General features: G+C 36.2%; 1 protein-coding gene across 3 annotated transcripts in view; it reads right to left on the bottom strand.

Moving 5' to 3' along the window:
* Positions 1-15,466, bottom strand: part of CADPS2 (calcium dependent secretion activator 2) — a 1,413,577-nt gene that overhangs the window by 258,901 nt on the left and 1,139,210 nt on the right. For 2 of the 3 annotated variants that reach the window (XM_053716670.1, XM_053716668.1), the window contains 3 exons: positions 12,687-12,834; positions 9,649-9,663; positions 5,144-5,218 (listed from right to left, as the gene is read on the bottom strand). In XM_053716670.1, the coding sequence (XP_053572645.1) occupies positions 5,144-5,218; positions 9,649-9,663; positions 12,687-12,834 (238 nt within the window). The remainder of the gene's footprint in view (positions 1-5,143; positions 5,219-9,648; positions 9,664-12,686; positions 12,835-15,466) is intronic. The other variant, XM_053716669.1, reaches the window with a different exon arrangement.

Here is a 15,466-nt window from a genome sequence, read left to right as displayed (position 1 = left end):
CAGGTCCTTGTGGTCCCCATTCTATTGATGCAGCATCTGCAATTTGAGCGTCCGAAGATGCAATCTGGCAAATAGAACTGGATCTGATGCAGCCACCATAAGACCCACAACTTCAATGTACTAAGCTACGGAAGGGAGAGGATTCAGATACACAAGGGCACAATCCAGCTAAAGCCTGCGCTGATCTGTCAGAGACAAAGACATAATTACAGAGTTGATTATGAACCCCAGAAAAGACACATGAATCTGAGGAGTTAAAGAGCTTTTTGGAAGATTTATTTTCCAACCAAAACTCAGGTTTATATTTATTAATGTGCAAGCGGACATGATACAATGTAGCGTATCATGTCCGCCGCACACCGATAAATGCCGACAGCATACGCTGTTGTCATTTATCATTGCACAAGCAGCCCCTGCAGATTCGCAGCCAATCGGCCGCTAGCAGGGGGTGTCAATCAACCCATTCGTATTCAGGCGGACAAGTTATGGATCAGCGGTCGTTAGACTGCTGCTTCATAACTTCTGTTTACGGAGAGACTGAAGGCTCGCCGAAAACAAGGGGCATCAAGCTCCATACGGATAAATCGGCCCCTCTGAATCAATTAAAGAACCATCTGAGTGTGAGACACAGCTAGATGAAAAGAAGGAGCATGAACCAGAATGTCGTCGAAGTAACTACTGAAATTCCTTGAGCTTGAATTACAGACAACAGAGCTCCCAGTACTTTTGTAAAAATGTAGGAGCTGTAGTCAGACCAAAAGGGAGGGCTACAAACTGATAATGCATGTCTAGGAAAGCCAATCTCAGGAACTTGACATAATCCATATGAATATGCAAATGAGATTTTTTTTAAGTCTATGGTAGACATAAACTGACCCTCTTGCACTAAAGGAAGCAAAGTATGAATAGTGTTCATCTTGAAAGTATGACCTTTCAGAAATTTGTTTTGAGATCTTAGGCCGAACTGTACTCTTTTTTTTTTTTGGTACTATAAATAAATTTGAATATAACACCTGGTTTAATTTTAAAGTTGGAACTGGAGCAATTGCCTCATTAGTTCCAAATCTCTCACACAAGCCAAAAAAATCTTGGAAAGGATCTCAAGGTCTTGAATGAAAATATATTCAGTACCCCTGGAAAAAAAATTGCAAAACCCAGGGATCCTGAACAGATCTCTAGCAAGCCTCCCAAAAGAAACTTAATCTGTCTCCCAACAGAGCCTGATCTGGTATGGGGCTGAACCTTTATGTGGTCTTAGAAGCTGGGGTAGACTTCTTGGACTGTTGTTTTAGGACCAAGAAGGGTTAGACCTCCAGGAGGATTTGGAGTATCCTGAACTCTGAGTAGAGGAGGCAGCTTTCTGAGACTTAGATTTTATAAAGGTGCGAAAAATGCCCTACAGTTATAGGCTTACACATAGATTTCTTATCCTTAGGAAAAAGGCCACCCCTTACCCAATGTGATTGTGGCAACAATAGCATCTAGTCCAGACTCAAACATAGATTTACCCAAGAAGGGGAGAGAATGCAATCTGCACTTGGAAATCATATCAGCAGACCAAGACTTAAGCCATAAAGCTGGCCTTGCTTAAACAGCTAATGCAGCATTCTTAGCATTGATGCAAACTATTTCCATTGCTGCATCACAAATAAAGGAATTTGCTGTCCTCTGGATATTAATATGATCCTGAATCTCATCCTGAGTGGTTTCCCCAGAAACAAGTTCTGAGAAATTGTCACACCATACAGCAGTGGCAGCAGCGACACAGGCTACACTTACTGCAGGCCTAAACATAAAACCTGAAAGCTGAAAGGATCACCAATGGAAACGTTCAAGTTTACTATCTAGGAATAGTAGTATGCCTGGCTAAAGTCAAAATAGCTGCACATACCTTAGGAATAGTCTTCCAAATATCTGCTTTAACATAAGGGAGAGTAAAGATAGATACATGGCTTCTGACATTACTTAGTAATAATTTCAGAAATTGAATCAGGGAAAAGAGGAAGGATGCTTTAGCGCATGCATGAAAAACCTTAAGCCTGAAATCAAAGGAAACATCCTCTGCCACAGAAGTGGGGTCCAGAGACTCAGAGAGACTATCCTTAGAATAAGAATCCTCAGAGTCAGAAACACCCATATCATAAATGTGTAAACTCTTGAAGAGCTAAATGCCAAATGAGGACCACCATCAAATGCTTGCAAGCATCTGCTCTTATTATATGGAGGTAAACAGGTTAAAATCTCACAAATAGAAGGATGGATATAATCCTTAAGTTTTGGAGAAAGTTCAAATGAACTCTTCCGGGAACAACTTTGATAAGGTAAAAAGCCTTGCACACCCTGAAGCGCAGAAAAAACCCTGTTTAGGATTAGCAATAGACTCCTTACAAAGTAAATACAAACTAAAAGGGGTTAAAGTAACAGATTATCTCCCTTCTGGATGATCATCCAGCAGACCAAAAGCCTGAGCTGCACCAATTAGATCCACAGTAACATTAAGGAATTAGCGTAACCCCTTAACTACTGGAAATTTCAGAGAAAAACTTGTCCAGAATACAGAAGATTTTTAGCATTTTTGCTATCACTCCATTTAGAGCCTTGTTTTTATAATTTACCTATCAAAACTATATATTTTTTTTAGTAGACAACCCAAGATATTGATATTGGCCCATTTTAGTATATTTCATGTCACTGTTTTGCTACCAAATGCAATCACATTAAAAAAATCATTAACTTTTTCACAAACTTTGGGATTTTCTCACTGAAATGATTTAAACACACCTACTGCAGTCATAAGAAAAATGGTTGTAAAAGACGTGCATAGCTTTGCAATTAGTTTTTAGCAATTAGAAGGCCTCTAACTGCAGCTTTGCACCATACTTTTGGAATTCACGACTGTAAAGGGGTTAATTACCATAATTAACTTGTAAGGGTAATAGTATTTTAATACAGGGATTACCCTCCAACCTGACACTTCCCATCTCCCTGATCTCTCCAAAACAGCTCTCGCCACTCCCATGCCCACACCCCAGACCATCATCTTAAGTACTGGCAGACAGTCAGCCAGCATTAAGTTTTTTAATTAAATACATTTTATTTATTTTCTGCAGTGTAGGATCCCCCCCCTTACCCTCACACCTCCCTTATCCCTCCCAAAGAGCTCTCTAAACCCCCCTAATGGTGTCGAGTTTATAGTTTTTTTTTGCTTTTTATAATTTTATTGTTCTTTAAAAAAATTTCTGATTAATACACTTTTCTGTAGCGTAGCGTCCCCTGCCTCCCCATTCCAAACTTCTTTTTTTGTAGGTAGGTTGCTCCCCTCCATACCATTCCCTCCCCCCTTCACTGATGTGCCACCCATCTTCCTCCCTCCATCCCTCCCGAACCTCTCCCTGGCACAAAAGTATGAAACTTACAGACAGTGACACAGACCGTGTCACTGTCTGTAATGTTCTGGCAATCTGCCTACATATGGCAACAGACCAACGATTGTGCTCCGTTAACATATGAGGACAGATGCCTGCAGCCCAAGAAGAGCAACTCTCGGCTGTCACTTGACAACCAAGAGCTGCATGGGCTTACTTAAGGTCATACATATATATATATATATAAAAATAATATATATATATATATATATATATATATATATATATATATATATATATATATATATATATATATATATACTTAGGGGGGAAAAATAACAGCAAATTCTTACATAGCATATAACACAGAAAATAAAGGGTTAAATAAAATTTGGACTCCAAATTTGAAGCCAAGCCCTGATGATCAGAATGCCTTACAACCTCCACAGGTCCTGAGAACATTCCTACACGTGAGAATATTACATCAGCACAGGAATATAAAAGGATTAGAAGACAGAAAAGGCACCATAAAAAGCATGCTATAACAGATAACTCTTAGCATGCTACTGGTGAGCACTAAAAGCTAAAACCCAAACGTAACAAACAGAAATTTAGGATGGGTGAAATAAAACATACTGCGCATAGCTCAGAAGCAAAAGTAAATTTAAAGCATCAGTAACCTCATAAACAGTTTTTAAAAAGTTTCTAAAAGTACTAAAAAAGTACTAGTATAAGGTGTATGGTGTATAATATATGTCCCCAGACTATGTGAATCATGTGTGGGCTTGTATGTTGCAGGTACTTTCCACTCAGTACCTCAATCCCATCTTAAGCAGTGTGAGCACAATGCCAGGGATCTGAATTAATAACAGAATCTACAACCCAGGGGATTGGTGGACAAGTCCACATTTCACTTGGGAAGGGCTTGTGGATCCACAAAAAGCAGTTCACACCTTGTCTGCCCCTCTGAACGAGAGGTTACTGCGAGGAGGATTCAGGCCTCAGATTGGTGAAAGGAACCCATTTCAAACAATTAGTAGATCTTGCACTTCCCTTTCAGTTCACTCAACATGAAGTAGGCGAAAGAAAATGAATGAGGATCACGTGATGTGGGATAGATTTAAAGCTCTGGTGTGTAGGGGTGTATATTGCTTCCTCCTAGTGGTCAAGAGGGGAATATTCCCACATGTAATGCCTCGTAGGCTCTCACCATCCGATTAAAGAAAGTTACCTTCCTGTTTTTACTTTAAGTATACTGTTCTATGAACTTTTATTTTTTGAATCAAGTGTATGTTTGACGCAAATTAAAAAGATGCTGCAAAATATGCCTGCATTATAAAGTAATAGCATAATCAAAATTACAATGAATAATTAAACATTTTGAGAAGTTTGAAAATACAATATAATTTTATAACAATATTTAGTATGTATAATAAGATATAAATAGTTAGATATAGTTAGATTAGCTCATCCTCTTTTGGACTATACAAGTGTTTAGTGGCCCCAAATATGTGTTGTATTTTTGTAATACAGGTAATATAAACAATTAAAACCTTTGTTGATTGATGATCAATTTCAGAAACAAGTGTTCCTTTTCAAAAGTGCTCTCAAGCAACTACCATGCAGAAAGAAAGCCTTTGAGTTCTTTTCATTTGAACTATGTAGAGAATATACTGTGTTTTGGATTCACAATGTTCTTAACTGAAGCTTAATAATGTGGCATTTAATGTGGCTGATTTACAACATAAAACAAAGCAAAAATATTAGTACACATTTACCTTGGAAACAAGGAGTGATATGATTTCTGTAACAGTACCCTCAATTAAGTCATCTATTTTAGAATGGTATTGTTGCTGTATTTGAAAAATAAAATAAAATGATAATCTATTAGTCATAAGAACACAACTAAATAGAAAGAAAAAAACACAAAAAGGTAAAAAAAAAAATCTTTTATATACATATGGAATATCATTCTGAACACCAGAAAAACAAAACCTTGAAAATGATCCATCCAATCAGCATTTTCTCCCATTCTATAGTGAAAATTTTCCCATGTACGATCTTGAGTTAAGCAGCTAATGGGGTTATTATTTCGTTGAATTGATTTCTCATTTTTATTCAGGGGAAGGAATGTGAAGGATACTTTTTGTGTTTCCTACAATTAAGGTAGCCGTGCATTTTTCTAAAGAGTTGGTCTGGAAGAAAAACTAAGACTGCTAGAAAAAGATTCAATTAATACCACGTTGCTTGTCTGACAACTCACATTCATAAGTAAGTCTAAACGTGCCTTAGAAATAAAACGCGCTTCTATTTATTCTTCTAATAAAGGTTTTTTTTTTTACATAAGCCCTCCAAATGAATCTTTGTATTTTTTTTCACAATATGTCAAGCTAAATTCACTATAGAAATTTCATCAACAAACTCAGATGAATGGTTATAAAAAACATAATATATTTATTGTTCTGTGTAGAAATTGCTTGCAATTTAATAAAATATGTAAATAATCAACGAAATTAGATAATGTTCATATTATTAGATTATGTATAAACATTAATGGCAGTTAAATAGACCACTTAAAACAAGGTGAGACTTATAATGACTAACGTCTTTATAGTGTAATGATACAGGAAGCATTCCAGTGTATATAAAAACAATGAAAATATATATATAAGAATTAAAAAAAAATTATATAGAATTCTATAACTTTTTTTTTTACAAATGTATTAATTTTTAGCAAAATGTTAAATTGTTATAAAAAAATTCATGGATTTATTAAATTACATGTAAGTAATTTGTGATATTTTATTTCACAGTAGTTTTCTAATTGTCATTTCAGATTGCATTCAAGAAAAATATTTTATAATTTTATAACATAAAAAAAAAAAGATCCTCCTTATGATCTTTCTAATAATTATAGTGGTGTTATATAATATCACTTTCCTTCTAACCCAAGGGGCCTAAAGCACATGTGCACATGCCTTGGGTATAACACAAAACACATAAAAGACGTTCACAGAACGAACCACTCATCACGAGAAAAAAAATATATTGTTTTGCCCGCTATTTGTTCAAGGGGTTAATCAGAATTGTTCAGGATTAGTTTGGTAACAAAAATCTGTTTTTCATCAATTTCCTATGGGGAACATCTTCTGGACAGCAGCTTAAATTTAAATAAAGTTAATTTAGCAGCATGTGCTACTGCTATATTTCTTTTAATGGGGTAAGGACTTTGAAGAACAAAAGTAAAGCTTACATACTTATTGGCTGACACAAGAACCAAGTACACCTGGAATGTTACCTCATCGATCTCAGACAGATGAAAGGCTGAGTCGGTTCAGGAGTATACACAACACAAGCAATAAGCCATATTTTGAATCCAAATATAAGGAGGAGCTACACTAGTGGTCAAAAGTTTTAGAACACCTCAATTTTTCCAGTTTTTATTGAAATTTACACATACTCTAAAAATAAAGCATAGAACAAATAAACAATTGGACATAAAAATAAATCATGGAATTGTTTTCTTTAACAAAATGTACTCTACATTTTTGACTCATCAAAGTAGCCACCTTTTGCAGATATAATAGCCGAACACACTTGTGGCATTCTTTATACAACGGAAATCAAATGTGTTGCACTTGTAGGTTGCTTTGCTTTCACCCTTCTGCCCAGTTCATCCCAAACCAGCTTGATGGGGTTTAAGTCTAAAGACTGTACTGGCCATTCCATGATATGAAGCCTACTGTCTTGTTCTTTTCTTTTAAGGTAGTTCTGACACAGCCAGGAGGTATGTTTTGGTCATTATCTTGCTGTAGGATGAACCCCTGACCAACTAGGCGTAACCCGGAGGGTATTGCATGGTGCTGCAAAATGCAGTGGTAGTAGTTTTGGTCCAGGATTCAATTTACTCTGTGCAGGTCGCTCTGCATCCAGCAAAAGAACCCCAGACCATCACGTTTCTTCCTCCATGTTTGAGAAGTTGGTGTCACACACTGAGGAACCATCCTTTTGACTGCTCGATGATGTGCGTTATGAACCGAAGGTCTCAAATTTTGATTCATCGGTCCATAAGACCTTCTTCCAGTCTTCAGTAGACCACTGGCGGTGCTTTATGGCCCAGCCAAGCCTCTTTTTCTTATTTTGCCATCTTAGCAATGTCTTTCTTACTACCACTTAAATTGTCAAACCTGCAGCTTGTAGTCGTCTCTTCACAGTTGTAACTGAGACTTGCTTACATTGATCATTGTTAAGCTGTGCTTGAAGCTGTTGTCCTGTGAGCCGCCTGTCACGCAAGCTGTTGGCTTTGGGTCTGCCAGACCGCCTCCTGTTAGAGTTTCTTCCAGTTTTCAAGTGCCTTTTGATTGTGTAGGAAACTGTACTCAATGGCACCTTGGGTTTCTTTGCAATTTCTCTAAAGGAAAGACATACACTTTTAAGGGTTATAATAGTCTGCCTGCCTGCCTTCTTTTGTTACTTGCTTTTTTCTTGCCATTTTGAGACTAATATACTACTTCCTGCAGTACAAGACTGTCCAAATATTGCTTAAGAGGGTGTAGTAATACAGTCTGTTCCAACACTGCTTTTATACAATGCTAAAAAGTCAGATGAAGTCTCAGCACCTGAAAGGATGAGCAAGATTCAATAATAAAATATATAAATGTCAATATCAAAAAGGTTGAATTGAGAGGCATGTGATACATGGATATGCCTGAAAAAAAGCTTTTTATTCCCCCGTGTTTTAGACAGTCTCTGTCACAAATATAATAGTCAATGCTGCTCTTATGCGAAAGAGGCTTACCGGTCCGTAGGATGTGGTATGTGTCAAGCTGTACGAACCTCTTTTGTTGCCAGCTAGGTTGGTCCACAGGAGTTGCTGTTGGTTTCCATCTGTAGTGTGTCTTGCAGGAGCTCCTGCAGAGCCTTTTTCAAACCTGTTGCAACTAAACAGCCAAACAGCCTGTTCTCCCTTCCTCCACTTCCGGCGGTATCTGATGACGTCACGCTGGCACGATCCTACCTGGTCTTCAGTCTCTCTGCCTCCAAACCACCTTTGATCTTATCCGGTGCCGAAAATACCTGTGCTCACTTTCCCCTTTGAAATCCTGAATGTGTGAAATGGCAAAACAGGAGCACCAGGCAGATCCGTGGTATAAAACTTAGCTTTTATTTTAGAAAAGTTCACAATATGCTAAGAGCATAATTGAGCAAGTATTCATCTGTGAGAATGCCAAAATTGGAGGGTATATGGCAGACGCAGGTAGCTTCTGTTTTACTGCTTTTATACAGACAGAGGGCTTGTAAGTAATCAACAAAAGTTGGAACACCTGTAGGAATTGTTAGCATAAACTTTCAAGGCTTAATTTACTTACATTGCTGCAGAACAACTGTGAGTTGTTAGCCCACTTTACTTCTTCCCTGAAAAAGGCCTTTTTGTAAAACTCTTAAATGTACATTATTTTTCAGTTTTTGTTAACCTAAACTTTTTGTTTTCACCTTTGGCAGTTTACCGCTTACCTTCATACCATTTCAGGTTATACATTGGACTTGAACTGCTTAAATTTCAGTAAAAACTGGAAAAATGGGGGTGTTCTAAAACTTTTGACCTGTAGGGTATATACCTTCACATTATTACAATAATTTCTCAGAAACACAAAACATTTTATTGAGTAGCAGTTGTTTTAAAAAAATATGGAGTAGAAATATTTTATTTATTTAAAAAAAAAATATGAAAAAGTCTGGGTTTTGGAATTCCAGATTTGGGGATTTGTGTACCGGTGTATTTTATATATATATATATATATATATATATATATATATATATATATATATATATATATATATATATATATATATATATATATATATATATATAATATTGTGAGATATATGCTACATGCAAGCTTATGTTATGTCATGTAATACAGTAAACTTTAGGTTTCCTATGTATAAAAAAATATATATTTTTTTTTTATCATTGCATATCCGCTGCATGCAGTATTTGCAGGAAGGTGAATAGTTACTTTTTATTACAAATATTTTATGTTGTATATGTTGTGTCCTAATATTATATTACACTTATCTGGGATTTTAAAGGTTCATTATAAGATGTATACTTGTCCAGTTGGGTTTTTAAATCTATTTTATATTTCACATGAAGACAACTATAGCATATGTTTGTAAGATACGTAATATATGCATAACTTTTATTACAGCACTTGTAGATAAATGAATCAGCAGGAAAAGAAAATTAAAAGACAAACAAAAACAAAACAAAGACACTTACCCACTGTTTAGAAAACTGCATTATGTGATGGAATAAATCCAAAAACAAAAAAGGAAAAGCGTATGAAAATGGTTGACAAACAAAGATGATATTGGAAAAAAATAAGAATGAAAACATAACAGGCAGTGAAGAAATAAAATAAATATTGAAATATTGTGTTTATGTCTGTTAATGCAAATGAAGGTACAGTATAGAAAACTGCCAATATGTAAAATGTTAAATAACTTAAGGAAATCTCCCTCCTGTTTTTTTGGGGGAGTAATTAGTTTATTAATAAATAAAAACACTTTTTTCATCAATTGTTACCATGTTTGTTGGCAAGGTCATTAGACACAATTAGTGTTATATCAGTTAAAGGGGCATTCCATGTTGTCCTAACAGCCATGGGCTTTAAAACTGTTAGGACGCCATGGAATGTCCTATCTTATATGGTGTCCTGCACCCTCTCTCTTTGACTAAAGCAAGAATCGTACTGGGGGGGGGGGGGTGCTGTTTAGGCAGTCCCCAATAATCTGATCCCTGCCTTGAAATCACGTGATCGGCACCAATCAGCAAGCGCTACCCACGGTCTGAACCAAAAATGGGCTGCTCCTAAGCTTAAATTCCTGCTTTTTTCAAATAAAAATATCAAGAGAACGAAATAAAATTGATAATAATGTTAAGTAAATTAGAAAGTTGCTTAAAATTGCATATTCTATCTGAATCATGAAAAAAATGTGTTTCATATCCCTTTAAGTTCAAAAGTTGTTATTCATCCAAGAAAGTTAAATTACCATTATGATTGTAGAAAACTATAGATTTATATGTAGATGTAGATGAATTATTGTACGCTTTGCTAATTTGTTTTAAGGACTATATATAAGTATTAAAGGGACAGTCAAGTAAAAAAAAAACTTTCATGATTCAGATAGGGCATGTAATTTTAAACAACTTTCCAATTTACTTTTATCACCAATTTTGCTTTGTTCTCTTAGTATTCTTAGTTGAAAGATAAACCTAGGAGGTTCATATTCTAATTTCTTAGACCTTGAAGGCCGCCTTGAATCTGAATATAATTTGATAGTTTTTCACCACTAGAGGGTGTTAGTGCATGTGTTTCATATAGATAGCATTGAGCTCCTGCACGTGAAGTTACCTAGGAATGAGCACTGATTGGCTAAAATGAAAGTCTGTCAAAAGAACTGAAATAAGGGGGCAGTTGGCAGAGGCTTAGATACAAGGTAATTACAGAGGTAAAAAGTGTAATAATATAACTGTGTTGGTTATGCAAAACTGGGGAATGGGTAATAAAGGGATTATCTATCTTTTTAAACAACAAAAATTCTGGTGTTGACTGTCTCTTTAAGAAACACTATTAAATATACTTACTGACATGACTTCAATTAATAAAAATGGTCAAAGAGATGGTGTAACATGACCAGAAGTAAAGTAGATCATTTTAATAGAAGAGGAAGAAAAAGAAAAATCAGACTTTTTTTTTCCATATCTCTATATTCATTTTAATTTCTATTATACTAATAACTGAGATGTTGTTGTGGAAACTGTAAAATACTTGAAATACAAAGAAAAATGTATTTGCTTATTTAAGAAAGTAATGAATTAATTGGAGAATGGTGTAGCATCTATTTCAGATTTAAATTGCTATAGCTGCCTTTTCATTTCTGCTTATAACAATCTAATTCTCTAACAGAAAACAAGTGGTAATGAAAATGTACATCAAATAAACATTTATCTATAAAAGTCTAATTTGGAGAAGTTAAGGGGATAGTAAACCATTAGGGCCAGATCACAATTGGAGCTCTAATTTAACGTGGCAAATTTGCCTGTTTACGGGCGCACGTTAAATAAATAAGTCATTACAGGGGCTGGTTAATGCAATCACGAGCGCGCGGTAGCAATTTGCACTCTGAAAATTATCCATAGGTCAGACCTCCAGTTAATTTAAAAAATGTCCCCCTATTTCCCCCAAAATAAAGAGTTTTGTTCCCTTTTAGTTATAAAATATAGTGGCAGTTTTTTTTTTTTTTTAAATATAACTGCACAAAGCAGTTTTAAGAAGTTAAAGCGTGCGGACATTGCCGTCTATGGGGACTGTGTTATTACTATAAATATATATGTATATGCTTATATATATATGTATAAACTTTGCTGCACATCGCTGCACGACTTACCCCCTCTGCTGCGCTAGGTTGTTTGCTGTGACTATAGGCACGATAATTAGGCCCCATTGAAGCCTATGGAAGCGACTTCTATGCAATTTGAATGCTAGGTGGCATTCGTACTGCGCTCAACTAGCATTATCCAAGCACATTTGCTTGGGCTGGTTTTATGAGCGGATCTCAAATATTGCGACCGCAAAAGCACAATTTTGCGCTCCACTCATAATCTGGCCCTTAGTAGTTAAAAGATTTTTCTTCAGTTGTGCCATAAATTCATGTTAGACGAGTGTGAAAATGTTTTGAATGAGTTAATACCTTGTTTGCTGCAATTGCTTTTCAATAGCTTAACGCCACCCACCACCTGCATTTTGAAAGAGCCAATCCAGACTTATTACTGAATGAGACACAGCTAGCCACAGACATTTTGTTTGTAAAACATACCCTGTTTTGCAGTCCTCGTTTCTGCTGAAGCCATTTAGGAGTAAATATATAGCAGAGTTAGGCTTGTGAAGTCTGTCATAAGCAGTTTAGAACTGGAAAACCATACATTTTCAGACAAAGTACAGGAAAAAGGGGCAAAAAATAAAGTGTTTGCTATCCCTTTAACTGAATATGTTTCAAAAAAGATGTATCAGGCTATTTGACAGTAAACTAAAACCAACATAAACAGTGCTGTTTTTAAAGCAACTAGAACATCTGTCAAACTACATTTGAATACAAATGACAAATGGAATAAGTAGCTTCTACCTGCTGCATCAGTTTATGTTGCTATGGCTATGAGAACATATCACTTGGTAAATAATGTCAATATGAATGCTGTGTGTACCCTGACATAAGCTCTAATAAATAATATATGTAGAACAACAGTATGCCACTTACCTCTTGCCCACCATCCAAAACACAGAGTTTAGAGCACTGTTTCTTCGCATCAATAAGTACATTAAACATTGTACAAACAGATGCAGCAATTCTCAGGTCTGTTGATTTGCACATCCTCTGCAACTTTATTTCAAATGCACTTCGTGTCCTATTTCATAAATAAAAAATGAAGTGGGGAAATTATAAATAAGATTGTACCACAAACATAAATGGATAGAAAGAAAAATATATAACAAATATAATATAACAGGGCTATGGGAGTTTAGTTCATAAACCAACTGGATTGAAGTGCAAGTGATGTATAATTTTGTGGCTTCCTATGTTTTTGCTTTATATATTTGCTGAAATTATTGAAAATGTACAGGTTGTAAAGAACTTATTTAAACTTACTTAATTTCTAACAGGTTTATTTTTTTTTATCTCTATAACATTTGAATATATCCGCTTCCCATTCCTACCTTGTGCTTTTGTTCCCCAAACAGGCTTGCTCAATATAGTGAGAAATCTGGTGACATTTGGGTAAGCAGCCTTTAACTATGCTATTTCTTTCCCTAAAGTAATGGTATATTTTTTATTGCAACATTCTTAAAGTCCAAAATGTATTACTATACACGCAAAACTGCATTGTTATTTTTTTTAAAGTGTATATATATTTTATAATAAAAGATGTATAATCCTACTTGGTATCTTCTGTTCCGCCGCACCCCCCCCCCCCTTCATTTCCTCTTTTGGCTGGGCTGACACAGACAGCAGTCTCACCCACTCTTTACAAAGGCTTCTAAAGGGCTTTAAAAGGGCTGGACTTCAAGAGTGTCATATGACACACACACTGATTAAATGTTCATTGGAATTGTTATTTAAAAAAAAAAAAAAAAAAAAAAAAAAAGAGTTCATCCCAGTTGGCCGGTGTTCTGTCAAAAACATCAAACCCGTCATAATGTGGAACCAAGTCACTTCCAGAGACGTGGTTGCTCTCAATCTGATGGGCTGCGCATGCGCAACTCCCACAGCTCAAACATACTAGGAATTTCTGAAATTCCTAGCACGAATACGTGCATGCGCACATTGCCAGTCAGATTTTGAAAATGCAGTCACTTGCAGTCCCCCAGATCAACAAGGTTGTCCGTCGGAATGTTGAAGAGCTGAGTGTGCATGCGCAGAATGACTTCCCAGCGGATGGTAAAACTCGATGGGTGATGTGCGCATGTGCATACTAGCTGTTAAAGCTAACAGCTGATCCCACCTTCCATCACTGTTCTCTATGGGACGCAGCCACTACAGGGAAAAGCTTGCAGATTTAATTAAAGGTCAGACACTTTACTTTACCTGTCTACCCCCTCGTTATTCTACTTACATGAACCCTTTTTTCCATTTCCCTGCTTCCCTGAACCTATTTCTTCCTTACCATGAGCCCCTCTCTTTCTTACCCTGCCTACCTGCACCCCTCTCTTCCTTATATTAAATATGCAAGCCTTTCCCTGTAGTGGTTGCATCCCATAAAGAACAGTGATGGAAGGTCAGATCAGCTGTTAGCTTTAACAGCTAGTCTGCACATGCACACATCGCCCGTCGAGTTTTACAACTCGCTGGGAAGTCATCGCACGCATACGCACTCAGTGGCTCCACATTCAGATGGGCGACCTAGTTGATCTGCGGGATCGGAAGTGACTGCATTTGCAAAATCGAACGGGCAATGTGTGCATGCGTGGTATTCATGCTAGGATTTCCAGGAATTCCTAGTATGTTTGAGCTGAAGGAGTTGCACATGTGCAACCCATCGGATTGAGAGGAACCACGTCCCCGGAAGCGACGTGGTTCCACATTCTGACGGGTTTGATGTTTCAACAGAACACCGGCATAAGATATACATTTTAATGGAAAATATTATATATATATGGCATTTGATTAGCTAAAGTTTACCATCACTTAAGCTTGAATAAAGAGTTTTCATTGAAAAGGTGAGTGCAGTGGCCATCTTGCAATACCTCTGTGCATTATAATAGTAGTGCTGTTTTCTCAGATACATTTCTTAGAACTCCCTGTCAATCTCTCTCCCAAAGAGCCGAGCTCTCTGTCCTGGTGAAATTATGTAAGAAGTTTTGTCAGTACTGTGAGACCCCTCAAAGAATTTTATAAATGTCAGTATAGCTTGAGAGTGGTTTATCTTGCTATGCAGGGATCTAGATGTGAAAGAGAAATACTTGCAAAATAATGCTTTAAAAAGCACCCACAGGTTTTGCAAGGTGTGCATTTAATCATCAGACTTTAAATGACTTCCTATGGGCCACCTTGATAAAGCTACAGATTCAGATTTAGAGACCTGGTTATCTGTAGTCCATGGACTGAAAGGAAACATGATTTATATGGATAATAGTTTTACTAAACTTGCATTAAAAACAAACAAACAAAAACACAATTTAACCTCACACTTATCCTTACTAAACAATTTTGGCAAAAAACTGATAACAGTAATAATGATTACAAACAATTTACAAATAAATATGCCTATTGAAGGAAAATAGGACACAGTCTAGAACAGGACTATTCAACTCCAGTTCTCATGATCCTACAACAGGTTCAGATTTATAGAATGTTTGTTGTAGCATAAATCATATAACTCAGATGCTGGCTAATTGTGCTTAATTAGCTTGTTCTCACACAAGATAGATAGGGCATGCCATTTTAAACAACTTTCTAATTTACCTTTATCATCAAATTTGCTTTGTTCGCTTGGTATTCTTAGTTGAAAGCTAAACCTAGGAAGGCTCATATGCTAATTT

Source organism: Bombina bombina, chromosome 6 (genome assembly GCF_027579735.1).
Source record: "Bombina bombina isolate aBomBom1 chromosome 6, aBomBom1.pri, whole genome shotgun sequence".
Taxonomy (NCBI): Eukaryota; Metazoa; Chordata; class Amphibia; order Anura; family Bombinatoridae; genus Bombina; species Bombina bombina.
The sequence above is the reverse complement of the archived record's forward strand: the minus strand, read 5'-3'. Positions and strand labels throughout refer to the sequence as shown.